General features: G+C 46.4%; 1 protein-coding gene across 3 annotated transcripts in view; it reads left to right on the forward strand.

Moving 5' to 3' along the window:
* Positions 1–15,864, forward strand: part of UIMC1 (ubiquitin interaction motif containing 1) — a 39,870-nt gene that overhangs the window by 16,789 nt on the left and 7,217 nt on the right. For all 3 annotated transcript variants that reach the window (XM_021530687.2, XM_077786655.1, XM_077786656.1), the window contains exons 4-9: positions 1,087–1,211; positions 1,557–2,711; positions 6,192–6,256; positions 8,763–8,851; positions 9,753–9,832; positions 13,041–13,209. In XM_021530687.2, the coding sequence (XP_021386362.2) occupies positions 1,087–1,211; positions 1,557–2,711; positions 6,192–6,256; positions 8,763–8,851; positions 9,753–9,832; positions 13,041–13,209 (1,683 nt within the window). The remainder of the gene's footprint in view (positions 1–1,086; positions 1,212–1,556; positions 2,712–6,191; positions 6,257–8,762; positions 8,852–9,752; positions 9,833–13,040; positions 13,210–15,864) is intronic.

Below are 15,864 nucleotides of genomic sequence, written 5' to 3' on the forward strand. Positions count from 1 at the left end.
TGTGGAGCTGGCTGCAGTGGAGGCATGTTTTGTGCTTGGGCAGCCTCCCTGTTCAAATGGCACGGCTTAAAGATGTTGTAGCCTTCGGTTCATGCATGAGATGGCGCGTGCAGGATTCTGCCTGGAGGAGGGAGCGGGTTCTGAAGGAAATCTGTCAATTTGTTTCAAGTGAGATGATGTATTTTTTTCAGCTCCTGAGAGTGCTGTTGAGTTGTTTTTCAAGCTGCACTCCATTCTGCAGGCATTGTATATTTTAAGCAGAGTGAAAGTGTTGGATTGAATCTAAGTAAATAAGTGTTTTCCAAAGTAACTAACTGCTTTGTTTCTACATAGCCAGTCTAGACTTCTGGTTTGATTGGAGCGAGGAATAATTCAGGAATAAATTTTCTGCTGAAATAGCAGTTACAACTGTAGGAAACCTGTTTCCCATGCATGACTGACTTAGTGATGCAGTGGAGTGGTGATGTGAGCAGAAGAGGGATGTATGCATATGAAATATCCTCTATAATACCACCAAGCAAGTAACATTATCCTCCACAGAGCTTTCCACCTGAGGCTCAGGGTGAAAAATATGTAGCTCTTTTTCTCTTGGATAGGTCTCCTGTGGTATTGCAGGTATCTGTGTCAGAAGACAGTGAGGTGTGCTATTCGGTTAGTAAAAAAGTGTCTTAAAGATGTGTTGTTTGTCCTGCCTTGCTGCTGAGCCTGTCCAATGCAAAAATAAGCACACTTTAGAAATCTGTCCTTTTCCTCTCTCCTTGAACATGCATTCTGCAGCTGCAGTGTGTGTTGTTTGATGGCAAATAAAATGTCATGTTGCAGTTAATATACTCGGGGAATGGCAGCTTAGATTGCTGTAGAAACCTGAGGTGAAGTTCCTGACCTGAATTACCTTTCTCATTTAGTGTTGCCTGCTCCAGTTTTGTTGACACCTTTCCAGGACAGCTGAGGTTTAGATTATTTTCTCTGCATTCCTCCTGGGAAGGTGGGACTCTCACCCATTTCTCCCTACATGCTGGATATTCGCTGAGTGTTTACATACACCTGCAGCTGTGACTTGACATTATCCTGTTTCTTCTGCTGTAGAGATGACTGAAGAGGAACAATTTGCACTGGCCCTGAAAATGAGTGAGCAAGAGGCTAGAGAAGTGAACTGTCAGGAAGAGGAAGAGGAGGAGCTCTTGAGGAAGGCCATTGCTGAGAGCCTTAGTGTAAGTGCACTTCTGTGAAGAGGCTCACTAGGGTTCTTTAGCAACATTGCTGTCTGTGCTTGTTTTGCCATGCTGCACAAAAGAAAGTTTTACTGGGGGGCATAGATATTCCCAGCACAAACTGGAATGACAGCAGCTACAGAGTAGTTGCTTTGTACTGTTCCTACCTTGTGAGAGAGACATGAAGTCTAACCCCAGCTGTCCCTTTTTTGGGGTACAGAGTTCTGATTTGGGATAGGGGGATCTGCAGTCCAGGTGATGGCTGCCAGTGTGCTGGGGGAGCCCTTGGTTGTGCTGTACTGATAGAGAACACGTGTGTAGGAGGGTGAACCTTTTGTTTTTCAGAGCTGTCAGCCCTCAGACTCGTCGACTGCATCTCCTCAGCTGTCAGTGGAAGCACTAGATTCACAGGGCCAAAGCCAGCCTGCTGAGAAAGAAGGCTCTGAGATCCTGGGAGGCCTGGCATTCTGCCCTGACACCCCTCCCTCTGACTGCAGCTCCCACTCACAGAGCTCCAGAGCTGATGGGAATGGACAGATGGATGTCGCCTGGAGCCCCTTGGTAGTGTTGAGGAGGTTAAGCCAGGAAATTGTTGAAAGCTCTCTAGTATCCAGCATAATCGTGTCTCCGGGGAAGGGCCAGCCAGTGACAAGGTCAAGTGAAAAGTCTTCCTCACCAGCAAAAAGTGATTCAAGTAACATGTTACCCAGCACTCTGGGAGAGGACTTCACGTCTTTGAGTCCCACCTTTGGCAAGGTGGCTTCAGGAGGCTCCTGGCGACTGACACCTCGGAGACTGTTCACCAGCCCCTCCAGCTCTTCTGAAGCAGCAGGCCACGAACCAAAAGAGCAGCTCCTGCCCTGCACTGGCCATTCTGCTGGAGAAGCTGGTGCTGAGAGCTCAGCCACACTCTGGAAGAGCAGGACCACAGAACAGTGTGACAGCCCCAGGAGTGGTGGAGGAGCAGGTACCAAACACAGCTCACAGCCTGGGCATGCTGCCAAGGTCTGTGTTTCCACAGAGCAAGCACAGCAGAACGAGGGGTCTGGCAGTACCCCAGATCTTTGCATGCTGACTGTGGTGGAGGAGAAGCACAAACAGGAGGAGGCAAGAGACACAGTGCACTATTATTGGGGCATCCCCTTCTGCCCCAAAGGGGTGGACCCCAACCAGTACACCAAAGTCATCTTGTGTCAGCTGGAGGTTTACCAGAAGAGCCTGAAGGAGGCTCAGAGGCAGCTGTTGCATAAGAAGGAGTTTGGTAACCCAATTGTGCCCAGTTCTTCCTTGAGCCAAAACGAGCTTGGGAAAGAAGAGGAGATAAGCAGGGAGAATGGGGTGGCTGATGGTACAGAAGATGGAGACACAGAAGGACAGGAGTCTGAAAATAATCCCTGGCTCCACCCTTCAAAGAGGAGGGACGCAGAGAGTCCAGGGCACAGCATGGAAGAAGAGAAGAACTCCACTTCTGATGATGAACCGACCACCAGCTACTGCCAGGTAAGAGCTTCACCACTGAGCAGAGGTTGAGCAACCATGCCCTTCTGTCCATGTTACGGTTCAGTCCCTTCTGCAAAGCAGGCATTGCTGTTTAATGCCCCTCTTAAATTTGGGAACTTCCTACCCCAGCCACACAGGTTACTGCGGAAAGGAGAGAAGTGTCCAGGCTGACACCCAGCTCTCACAAGATAAGGGCCATTGAGCAGCCTGGCAGTCATCATTAGTGCTCCAGAGACTGATACATCCAACTGATCCTTCTCAGAAGGGTACAGCCTGGCACTATGTCATGGCAGAGGACACAGAGGTGATGCTGACCACCACCAACTGTGGTTTATAAACCTTGTGGCTGTGCGGGGAGCTCTGGGTTTCTCTTTGCAGACAGAGATGTGGGTTTGTCCTTGCAGTACAGCCTTTCCTGTTTGCTCCTCCATGCTTATCTGCATCCCTAAGTGCTTCACGCTTGTAAGTGCTGTTCTCCCTTGTGGGTGAGAGAGGCTTTGTGTGGTCACAGGCATTTTCTGCCTGCCCTGGTGATCTGTCACCACGGTGGTGCTCCCTGTCCTTGTCCTGGTGCTGGGCACTTCTCTCGGGCTCGGGTGTGCTAGACACTAGGTGTCAGCCTCTGTCTCTGTCAGGGCTCTCCTGCTGGAGCGGAAGGCAGCTTTCTGTCACTGCTAAGTTTAAACAGATTGCTAGTCAGATGAAGTATTTATTACTGCTGTATTTTAGGTTTGTGTCAGCCTTTTCCAACCCTCATTTTTCATAATGACTTCACTCCCGGATCATTGTATAACTTTATCTTCTCTATGACTGAAGCCTTGGCTCTGTTGTTCCTGTTTTCAAGAGTATTTGATCATTTACCCTGGTGTTAGAAAGATACTTAACTTGTTTTGTGATATTTATATTCTGTCTTGTAATATTGAACACTTAGGAAAAACGTCATGTCTGCATTTTCTGGTTGCAGAAAAAGAGCAGAGCAGCCTGTGCTGAAATGTGACTTTTCATGACAGTGCTTTGGCTCGGGTTTAGCAGATGGAGATTTAAACAAGCTTTAGAGGTGATCTGCAGAGGAAAGGAACTGACTTGTGCCCTTTTTCATTTCCTTAGGATAGATACAAAAGACCTGAGAGGTTCTTAAAGCAAACTGCACTTTTTTTACTGTAGCTTTTCCTCTGGAAATGAAGGTGTCATTATACTGGAAGATTGGGGTGACTGGAGGTCTGTGGATGTGTACTCTAAAGCCCTTGGGAAGCTACAGCAGCTGGGAAGGGCACGAACTTTTAATCAGTTCTGAAAATTGTGTGGTACTTTCTAAAATATTATCTGTTTAATGCTAATACCTAATTAATTCTTGGGGAGAAAAGAGGTTTTAGTGGTGCTGAGTAGTAACTTGTAACCTGCTCCTCTTGACCATGGGAGCTGTCTCAGAGCCATAGCCGAGAGATGTAGTCTTTCTGATATTTTTAAGGTGAAAACATAAGGGAGGGGGAACAGACTTTACAATTTCAACCCTAGCCCAAAATTTGCCAGTGTTCTATTTACACGAGAGAAAATATTTTCTAAATGCCTTTTCATCTGCTTTATCACACTCAGCATGAGAGGTAGCTCCTTTCTCTCGCCTCTCTGTGCAGTCACACACTGAGGCCAGAGCAGGTGATTTACTTGCAAAATCGATATGTTTGATGTTTGCTTGTGCCTCGTCTCCATTTTTTTTTCCCTCTATCAAATACAATTCCACTGGCAGTGACAAAGGAGGGGCCCAGAGCTGTCGTGTCTCCACCTTGCTGCATCTCTTGGAGACATTTTGCTGCCTGTGCTGCCCTGGGGCTCCCCCAGTGCCACCAGGGCTGCTCTGCTGGTGGGGCTCGTGGGAGATCTTAGGCTGTGCTGAGTGTAGAAACCACCCTGGAGGACTCAAAACTGTCCTTGAAAAAGGACATGGCCTCATGCCATGTGTGAAATGAAGGTGCAAATAATGTGTTTGAGGGAGGCTGCCTGTACTCCTGCCCTCACCTGGAATGGGCACAGACCTTCCACCCTGGCAGCAGTTCAACTGCTGCCACTGCCTCCCACAGCCAGGGGTTGTTTGCACAGAGCAAATCCTGGTTGTTGGGAGATCTCACAGCCTGTGAACCTGCACTAACAAACTTCAGTGCTAATAGAATCAATTTTTTAGAGCCTTTCAGATAAGGTTAGGGAACTCTTGGTGTTTAAAAGATTCAAAGGGAAAAGATCAAATTCTGGAGATTTAGAGTCTGCTGACCTGAATTAGTGCCATATTTTATAACAGATGTACAAGGAAAAACAGAAACATAGATGAGTGTTCATGACCAGGGCAGAGGCATTGTTAAGAAATGCACAGTTCATGACAAAGACAAATAAAAATAAAAGTGGAGGTGTGGTATTTTATGTTAATGATGAGCTAGGCTGCAAAGAAGTAAAGAAAGCATAGATAAAACAGGATATTTGGGGGTTGAAGATACATTAGGGAAATTTGACAGGAGAGGCCTTGATTTGGAACTTGCTGGGGAAGTATATCCAGGGGTGGAGCTGATCAAAGTTGAACCTTTTGGTGGAAATCAAGCTCATAGCTTTTGATAGACTCAAGGAAGGGGGAGGAACTCCTTGGGTTTCTTTGAGACCTAGCATGAGAAATTGTAGGCCTGACTGCAAGGACTGCTAATAAACCGTTGTAATTCCACCTGATTAGAGGATGGCAAGTGTAACGTGTACACTGCAGAAGAAGAAAGGGATCTGGATAATGACTGGCATGTTAGCCTGACCTCGGCAGTGCATAAGGCTTTTGAACAAATTTTAAAGGAAAGAATAAGTGGAGTCGTAGAGCTAAATGAAAAATGGGATAAAACGCAGACAGATTTTCCAGCTGCAGATTGTGCAGGTTAATCTGTTCCCCTCTTTAGATGGGACAGCTGATTTCCCAGGCAAGAAAAAATGCAACAGATTTTATCTCTAGGAAATTTCAGAAAAGGGCTTCTCATGGTCAGGCATCAGCTGTACCAGTTGATGAGGTCACTATGGCTCAGGAAAATAAGTTTTAAAGTGGAGTGGGTGAGGGCTGTTTGGGTACCTGGGGGCATACAGGGGACACGAAAAACCTTGGGTTGTTTCAAGCTCAGCACAGGTGGAGGTGGAGAAAAACTATGAGGTGGATGCTGGGAACAGGCAGACAGCATGGAAGGTGATGGCATTGTTGGAAGGAGTGGATGGGCATGGACTGTCCAGGAACACGTCTAGGCAGCAAGGTAACAAAAAGTACTGCCAGGGTTTATTGCAGGGAGTACCTTGCCAAAAGCAGGGATGGAGGGAAAAAGCTGAGTAGTTCCGGATGGATACTCAGCTATTTTCAGATAAAAATATACAGCAGACTGGGTGCAATGTCATGGACAGAATCCAATGACCCAGCACACCCCAGTCAGCTGTGCACATTGTTTTATGTAACACCAGAATTTCCCTTTCCAGCCCTCCCAGATACTGCCTGCAGAGGATGTGCCTGAAGATGGGGAACCCGTGCAAATTTCACAGAGGTGAGTAAGGTGTTCACAATGTGGGGGTCACAGGTTCTCTCTAGCAATATGGGCTCTTCCACTCTCCCTGGAGTATTTTGGGGTGCAGTTCCACCACAGCTCCCTGCAAGGCTTGCTGGAAAGGCTGGCTGCAATCACTGCTGTTAAGTATCCCTGGAAATAGATGGCTTTGGAGCAGCATGGGAGAGGTGGGGCACAGCTGAGGAGAAGGGATCAGTTGCTGTTACTTTATAAGATGTGCAAGGTGCATTATTGTACAAGCTGAAGGAGTTGCCCCTTGTCCTCTGAAGCTCCTGTGGCATGGTGCAGTAAAGCCATGGGGAGCTGGAGGTGAGTTGCAGTGATGCCATCACTTGTCTGTCGGGGAAGGCGCACAGGCAGCACGGGGAAGGGTTTACTGGATTTCTGTGTGTATTTTTATGTTCTTGCCTTACTGCTGAAGAGGAAAGCAGGGAGGAGGAAGCCAGACGGCACTGCCTATCAGCCAAAGATAGAGTGCAGTGCTCCAGAAAAGCCACTTCAGCAGATGACAGGTGTGGGGCAAGTCAACATGATTTTCTTCAGATTTAAGCCTACTCCTCTTTTCCTTTTTTTTTTTTTTTCTCTCCTTCCTGTGGGATGCAATTCCACAGGCTATGGAGAAGAAGGACAAATGGGAGAGGATTCAGAGAGCAAGTTACAAGAATGGCCAGATAATGTCATGTTTTTAATTTGTTGGGTTTTATAATTTAAACCTGCTTTAGAACAAAACTGCCAACATTCCAACAGCATTTGGCCTGAGCAGTTAATATCAATATGCAGAGTATGAAAATCCCTCTTGCTTGCACCTTTCTAACAAGCTTAAAACCTGCCTTGGGGAGCAGGAGGAACCTGCAGCTGCTGCTGAGGCTGATGAGGCTGTGACAGCTGAGCTCTGAGCTTGCGTAGAAGGCAGCGAGGTGTGTGCTCTGCAGCGCTGGCCTCCCGCCTGCCTGGGGCCTGACAGCCCAGGATATAGAGGATAGGAAAGGAGAAGGGACCTCTTTCCTTTAGAGGGGTTAATCTGGGACATTCCCCAAGTTGCCCAGGAGCTCCTGGCTGCCTGCTTTGGGGTGGGATGCACCTGGATGCAGTGGCCCCTCCTCGAGCAGCTGGAACATCAGCAGCAAGGCAAGAAATGGCTGCAGTCTTTGCAGTTTTTTGCACATTAAGTGTTGCCATCTGGCTCCTGGTAATCTGCCAGCACAGACCTCTCTTGGGTATGGCTCAGGCACCCCAACTGGCTGGCCTCAGCAGCACTTAATAGGAAAACATGGCTCTGAGCTGTCTGGAGGGAGTGGAGCAGTTCAGGAAGTGCCAGTCCTGTGAAGAAATTGCTTTGCTTTCTGTGGGCTGCTCTCCCCGCTTGTTCCATGCTTTGTACAGAGCATGGACGATTGGGGTTTTAATAAATGATTATAGGCTTTGTTACCAGGAGATAGTTGGTGTAGCAAGAAATGTGGTTTGACTTCAAATTGATTAGCCCATTTTATAAATGTCATAGCAAGTTGTTTTGTGTGAGTTCTTTTGAAGAGAGCCCTGATGTTAGACACAGAGTAAAACACGCTCAGCCTGGATTCATAACAAATGCTTTGAGATGCTTTATTTAGAGAGAAAAGCCACTTGTGATTTCCTATCAGAATTTTGTTATTTATCATAAATCAGCAGTGGCTGTTCCCTCTTCTCTAAGGCCTGTGGTTGAGCTTAATAAATCTTGTGTTTGTCAGTGCGGGGATTCATGTTTTTAAAGTGTGTTCTTGCATACTTGATCAGACTAATCAGAGAGCCATGCAAGGCGCAGAGTGTGTCAGCATGGGTGCCAGACTTACTCAGCAATGCCTGTCTGTGTCAGAAAGACACTGTGCAGTAAGGTGGGAGAAAAAAAAAAAAAAAAAGACTGTGCAGTGAGGTGGGAGAAAAAAAAAAAGGAGGAATCCAAAAGTCAAAATGAGAGGAGCAGTGCTGGGTGCTGCTCCGAGGAACCACTACACTAATGCTGTAAGGACTTTGCTGCAGGGAAAATGTCTTGTGTCACATCTGTGCTGCTTCTGGCTGCCATGCACAGGGATAAGGGAGGAAATGAGCAGTGTGAGGAGGGAGAGGATAATGCAGGATAAAGCAGGTCTGTCTTTCCCCCTGAGGATTTCCTTCCCTAGCCAGAAAGAGGCACAGTGCTGGTACCTGCACAACTTCCACATCTTCTCCCACAGAGAGTCCCATAATTGTGAGCAGGTATTTTTGCTCCCTTGACAAGAGATAATGACCCTTTCTGTCTTTCTAGAATAAAGAAATGTTCCCTTTGGGGCTTTTGCTTAGGATGGCATTTTAGACCCATATTTTGCTGTTAATCCTGGTCATTTCTGGCTGTCAGATATTGACCACTTGGAAATTATGGCATCATCTGCTATTCTCAACTGTGTAAGAAAGGCAGGTGTGGCCCTCTCTCCTACTGGGTTGGAAATTCTTGTTATATTTATGTTTTGAACAGCATCTCCATAATGACCCCACTTGGCAGTAAAAGGAGCCCAGATACTGCCACAGAAAATGCTGCTGAAGAAGCGATCTCTATTTGCCCAGGTAAGAGGCACTTGAGACTGTTATGAATTTTGTACCAAAAGTTACACACTTAGGAAATTCAGAGAAAAGAGAATTTTCAAGTTATTTGAACAAAACGAGATTTATTTCCCATCTCCATTTTTCAAGGGTAAAATTATTCAGGTAATTTAATTTGATCCCCTAGTTTTGGATCCATTTCCTCTAAGGCAGTTCTGTGACAGGGATTGTTGGAGACTTGCTGAAGAGACACCTGGATGTGCACTGAGCATGGAGGGATCACTCAAAGCAAGATGTCTCTGCAGTGCAATCATATTTTCAGATTTTTCAGTGTCAAGATAATGTGCAAAGCTGAAATAATTTTTGTCTTACATTAATTAAACATGTTTGGGACTAAGGAGTTTTTCTTCCTTGTCTCTCCTACCATGTTTTAGATTTTCTGGTCTAAGGTTTTAAGTGAGAAAAATAATGAAGAGGCTTCTCCTGTTCATGAGCAGCTGTAGCAGGATAGGTCATGGTGGTGCTTGGAGGCATGTTTTGTTGCTAACAAAGATGTGGAGGTCTAAAGAAGGTGTGACTGTGAGACAGACCATGGAATGGGAGCTCTGCTTGTCTTGATGTGAAAGCAGCACTATTCTTGCTTTGTCTCCATCTCAGCAAGTGTCCCGCACACTTTGTCTGTGTCTAATCCCACTCCCCATGAAGCTACACAGCTGCAGTGCCTTTATCCTCACACTACCATGCTGTGACTTTAACCCCTCATCTGGCTATGTTGTTGCACTTTGTCTGTTAACATTTGTGGCAAGTCTAAAGAATGTCTTGAAACTGTGAAAACTCTTAAAAAGCGTTAAGGACTAAGCTACATCAACAAGTGAAGAGATAGTTGGGGACTACAACCTGTGCTGACATGGAGATTTTCCTGCAGAGACACAGCCAAGCCCACTGGAAGCTGTTGAGGAGGAGAGTGAAGAGCTCTGTTTAGACAGCAGAGGTGCACCTATGCAGGTAAAAGATCTTGAAGGGTCCTGTTTGCAATCCTACCTTTTAGACCTCGGTTCAGCTGAGCTGTGCTGGCATTTCCCTTTAGGTAGCTGGAAGCTTGGAGTTCTGCTGTTTGGATCCTCACAAACAGTTTCCTCTTTGCTTTTCTCTACTGCTTTATATCTCCAGTCCCTTTTGGCTGGGGACTGCATGCAGCTGCTTCTGAAGCCTTTCAGTCCTATAGCTGGAGAGCTGTTATCAATTCCAGCCCGTTCTTTTATATCCCAGTGCTGCTGAGCTGGAGGATGCCATCAGCGTGGGCGGCAGTGCTGTTGCTTGCCCATGCTCAGGGGTCCAAGCTGTGATGCTCAGCAATATAGAGGGACCCCAAGAGCTCTGAGGGGAGTCTGAGTAAACCTCAGTCTCTTGTGCTGTCACCTGCTTGTCCCTTTTACACTGCTCTGAACTCCAGTTTGCTCTCCACAGACCAAGAGGCTAAGAGGAGAGCCTCACCCAGAGATCAGACTGATCTAAAGATGTGCATGAAGTGTTGAGAGCTGGTGGTGGTTTTCAGGCCAAGCAGAGTGTCCTGAGTCTGGGAATCTTGAGTTTTGTGCAGTAATAGTTAATAGCAATAGTAAGTCAGTGGCAGGGCCATCCTTTTACCTTCTGCTGCAGATGTGTGCTGTGTGCAACCCCTTTCCCTGTGTTGTCACACCTGCACAGCAATTGCTTTGCAGCTGTCACTGTACCAACATCTGACTTCAGTTCCTGCTTCTGATAAAACTCCCTTTGTCTATTAATTTAGAAAGCGATATCAAAGGGGTTGCCAAGTACTCCTCTGGTGCAGGGTACATGAATACAGAATCGTACAGCTCTTGACAAGAGGATTCATTTGTGGAAAGCTCATTCTGGGAGTTTGCAGCTTGTACAGCACGCCTGCAGTTCCAATGTCTCATTCTCAGAGGCCTCTTAATAAACCATCTTCTGCTCTCGTGTGCCTTTCATTCTGCAGGTATCTCCAAGCACTGCTCAGTCAATTAGGGACTGCAGCAAGGAGAGAGGCGGTCCTGGGCTGGCCACCAAAGCACATTCATGACCCATTTGGCTGCGGCCAGGACACTGCCCTGTCCCCTTGTGCATTGCAGAGGGTGCCCTGTGTCTCACATCTCTGCCTGAGTGGCACAAGGTGGTGGGGAGCAGGTTCCTAGGGATTGTTTGACTTCATTATGGTTGGCAGCAGGTCCCAGACCAGAGCCACAGCCCTCCAGGAAAACAGCAGAAACAGCTACCATGGCATCAGTGGTTTGCAGGAGCCAAGCAGAGACCACTGGGAATGACTTCTTCCTAGCAGATGCTGAGCCAGGACACAAGAGTCTTGTTGTTGAGCTCAGCCTCTAGCATTGCTCTTGGCTGGCTGTTGGCTGCAAGTACTATGTCTTGTAGGCAATTTCCTCTGCTAAAAGCAGAGGCAAATGTCTCTGGCTCTGACAGGGGTGATTGGTTCTGCAGTTGAGGTTTTCCAGACTGTTACAGCAAGGTTTTGTACAAGCAGTCTTTTGTTACAGAATGTTGCATTTCCATTTAAAATTAGTAATTTACCGCTGAATGTAGGCGGGCAGGGTGTGCAGAATTGGTGATCTCCTAAGATTGCTTTAAAAAAGGCAGCTAGAAGGAGCAGTGCCTGCTGCTTTTCCCATCATATTTTTTATGTGTGTTGTCTGTGTAGTGCAGGTTTGATCTGATCATTCATGTTTGACACATCTTGTATTTTATGGCTCTTCAGTGTGATGCCCCACAGTGAGGACTTCACAAGATGTAATGACACTGAGATGTGAGAGAGGGGTACAAGTGTTAATGCTGTAAGTGATGTACTTCAGCAGCCTGTGTTTGGCTGGAGGAACTCTTGTGGCAACTCCTCTGCAGAAATTCAGGGCAGAAAGCCTTCCTGGGAATGAGGGATGTTCCTGGGGCTCGCTTTCGTAGCCTTTCAGCTAGTGTCGGGTAGAAATGCTTTTTGAGATTTGGAATCTCAGTTTGAGTCGCAGTCCTGCAATTTTTGTCATAGCTCCTCTGAGTCAACAAAGCACCCTCCTTCCCTTTAGGACATAAAAATCAGGATCAGATCCTCATTTGGGAAAGGAAGTAATAAACCGAGTAATACAGCAAAGCGCTCCAGTGGCACGGAGCATCTTGGCTGACCCCAATTACTGCTTCCCTGAAATTATACTGTTGGAGGGATGCAGACAGCAGTTTTGCTGCACACTGTCCACATGTCACTGCTTAGCTCTAAGAACAGAAACCTCTCCTATATTATTTTTCTATAGATTTCTCTACATGGTTAATATTTAAATAGCTTTTCTTAATCATTGTGGGGAAGGGAAGGTTTTTTCTTAAATGTGGAAAAATCTTACAACAAGCCTGACTAGGCAGAGATGCAGTTATGAGTGAGATGGCTGCAGTCTGCTGCATTTGGGAATGTCAGTGGCATAGGGAGCAGGCTGGATCTCTGTGGGTTGATAGTGGAGCACCTTTGCAGCTGTGTGACCAATGCAAAAAGAGAGTGTCCATAAATGGTAATGGCACTCTGAGAACGTACACGAACTGTGACATTCTGCCCTGGCAAAAAGCCTCTGCTAGTAATTTTGTGTGACACAGATTTTTAATGGTATTGCCTCTCTCCTTGATCGGTGTCCCCTTCAGCCACCTCCTCTCTAAAGGAGGAGCTTCCAGTGATCTCTCCAGGCTTCCTAACACCACAGCAGCCTCCTTTCATCCTGGGGGAAGCTGCGTTCCCAGACAATGCTGCCTGTGCAGCATGGATCATGTCCAGAAACTGATGAGCACAAGTCAAGTGTTGAACTCTTGCTTTGCCCCATGAATTTTCCATCAGTTTCGCTTCTGAGATTTCCTGATTAATGGAAGCTTTGCCGTTTTTCCACTTTAGTGCAGGTGATGTTTGCCTTAAACAGTGTGCATGGCTGTGCAGGGAGTTTCACCATGATTCAGAAGGACATGTTGCCTTTGCAAGAAAAATTAGTTATCAGTGCAGCATAGTTTATTCACCCAGTGGTATTATTTCTGAGCATTATGTGATGAAGGAAGAGTAAAACTTATCAAGAAAGTCTGAGTCCGTGTGAGCGTGAGTAGCTAGCAGACAGCATGGAGCTCTGCACCTAAGCAAAGTAAGAGAAACAGCCTTGTCTGGCTAATTTTTCTTCTTCTTCCTTAGGTTGGTGAGGATGAAGATGCTGGCAGGACTGTGTCGGAGTGCAGTGCTCCAGCTGCTGCCCGTGTGTCGTGCCCTCTGTGTGACCACAGCTTCCCAGCTGGCGAGATCGAGGTGCACGCCATGTACTGCAACGGCGCGGCGGGGCCGGAGCCTGGCGAGGACGCTCCAGGTCTGCCAAGTGCTCCTTCCACGTGTTTGCTCCTCGTGCTCACCCCCCTTCCCCCTTGGTACTTGGCAGGCAGGTGCTGCAGTCTTGTCTCTCTCGAGATATTTGGTGTATGGGGAGGTTTGTTCACTCTGCCTTATTCCATCTCCATGCTGCCCAGGAGAGTGTTATTGGAAGCTCTGGTATTTCCAGCACCTCCTGCACAGAGACATCATTTCTGATTGACTTCACACAATAATTTGCCACATTATCAGCTCTTGAATATTACCCCAGGATCTAGTTCTGGATGCTTCAAGCAGTACTTGTAAGATTTGTCTATTGTGTGCTTTGTTTAGGACCTGCAGAGAATGTGGCAGTGGTAGAAAATGGAAGGCTTGAGCCATGTGGGCAATTGTCCTTCAGGGCTATTGAGAGGGGAAAATGTTCTGTACTACTACAAGAATGGCCTGTGCTCAGCATGAAGTCTGACATTGTATGTGCAAAAATGGCCTGTTCAGGTGGCAGAATCTGCAGAAAAGTTTTCCTCTTGTTTCACTAAAATTGCAAAATGATAACTATCAGTCTGGGAGTGTGGATTTTTCTCCTTCATGTGAAAAGTGAAGCACAGAAGCACAGTCGGAATGCCCATATTAATCTTCTTTGTATTCTTTTTCATATCAGTTTTCCATAGCCAACCTTTGTAGAGCTTAAGTGAACAAATACACTGGTTGATTATCAACATATTCAGTAAGTTATGTTTTAGCTGCTGCTTGAAATGTAAAATCTGTGTTAGTACAATGTCAGGTTATATCAAAGTAGTAGCTTGTAATAAGATTAACTTTTCAGGCTGTGAATATATAATTTTCAGTTACATACTGGCTTGTTAAATGCAACCTAAATCTATGATGTTTGAGCAATTTGAGCAAATCATAGCTAGTACAAGAACTGTAACTTCTGCATTCCTCTAGCAGGAGGGAGTTTCGCCGTGTAATCTTAATGCAGAGTTGATGTAGTTTTTAAATAAAAGGTTCCTGCGATGCTAAATCTTTGGGGATGTGACATGGGTCCTGTCAAGATAACAGGAGCCAGAGTAAAGGCTGATACAATTTTGGTTGAAGGTTCTCTCCGCAGGCACAACCCAGCTACTGATGCAAAACATTTGGCTCAGGCAAATCACAAATTATCATAGTTCCTTTCCTGTCCTCAAGACTGATAGAGGTTTTATTTGTGTTACAAAATGGAGCAGAATTTTAATGTGCCTTTTAGCAGGAATGTCTTTGGCCTCGTGGTATTCTGGTCTCTGGTGTGGCTGGACTGTGAGTGTATCCATTGATCCTGGGGAATTCCCACTGTGATCAGGAAAAGGCTTTGAAGTCTTCAGCAGTGCAAGGGAATCCGTTATTTTTTTTTGGCGTTGGCTTTCAGCAGGACAGAGTTCAAGGCTGGCCTCTCCATTCTGCTTCCAGGCTAGTCTCCTTGGGGATGTTTGTAAGGGTAGTTATTTTGGAATTGCTACTCTGCTGTTCTGGCTTGTTCAGAACAATCCCCCTGTAAGGAAACCAGCCTGGAATAAAAGGAATTTTGCTCTGTAATAATGGCTGTAAGTGGAGCAATGGGTCTGGGACAAAATCACAGTAATTTGAGTTTTCTATTGCCAGTTATTCTAGTATTTTCCCTGTAGAGACCAGGCTCTATTAGCCATAACAGTGTAAGACACCTGTGTTGTTTGCACCCAGACTCTTTGCAGACCACGGGCTTACCAGGCTTGGGCAGAATCCTGCCTGCCTGTGGGGCTCTGGCTTGTGGGGCACCTCAGGCCAGCTTCCACCAGCTGTTAGAAGGCAACTGTCACCCAAAGGGCTCTGAGCTGCTGGGCTAGTCAGTGAAATTTGGGTTGAATAGGCAGAGATGCTGTTCAGCTCTGAGCAGAGGCCAGACAATAGCCTGGCACAGCTGTGCAGGTACAAAAGGACTCTGTTTCCAGGGCTGTTACCTTGGCATCCACCACTAGCACAACATCCACAGGTAAAGCTAATGCATGGGGAGAGCAAAGATGTGAGGGAATTGTCTTCTGAAGCAAATGCCAGCTCCTGTGTGGGTCCAGAAGCTGTTCTCTACCGCTGCAGCACTGTGTGCTCTTGGCTGGCTGCTGGCTTCCTTGGGAGCACAGCAACCGTCTTGTGTGAGAGGAAGTCAAAGTTCTGCTCTCTAAGCCATGCCCTGATCTATTAAGAAAATATGGCTTCAGTTTTCCTTTGGTGCACTGGATCAGGCGTCCTTAGTCTGTCTTCAGATTTATTAATTAGACTTACTCCTGATGTCTCTGGAATTGCAGTCCTGCAAACTGTATCTCTCAGTGATTTTCATTTTAATACTACAAAAGGATGAGTTCTTGCTGGTTTTACTTCTCTTCTTCCTTCTTATAATCATGCACCAAAGTCTCTCAGTCCTAGGTCTCAGGAGGCCAGCTCAGTCTGGCTGACATCTAAGGGCAAGTTTTCAAATGAACAGCTGGGCAAGATGAGCTACAGTTGCTTCCCCTATGTACATGGTCAATCTGGCTGGATGCCCAGACCACCACATACCTGGGCAGCATGAAAATCTTATAATGAATTTCCACTTTCCTGTGATCTGAGTAAATAAAAAAGAAGAGCCTGATGTTGTTTTAGCTACTGTACC

The sequence above is a fragment of the Lonchura striata genome, chromosome 15 (genome assembly GCF_046129695.1).
Source record: "Lonchura striata isolate bLonStr1 chromosome 15, bLonStr1.mat, whole genome shotgun sequence".
In the NCBI taxonomy this organism is placed as follows: Eukaryota; Metazoa; Chordata; class Aves; order Passeriformes; family Estrildidae; genus Lonchura; species Lonchura striata.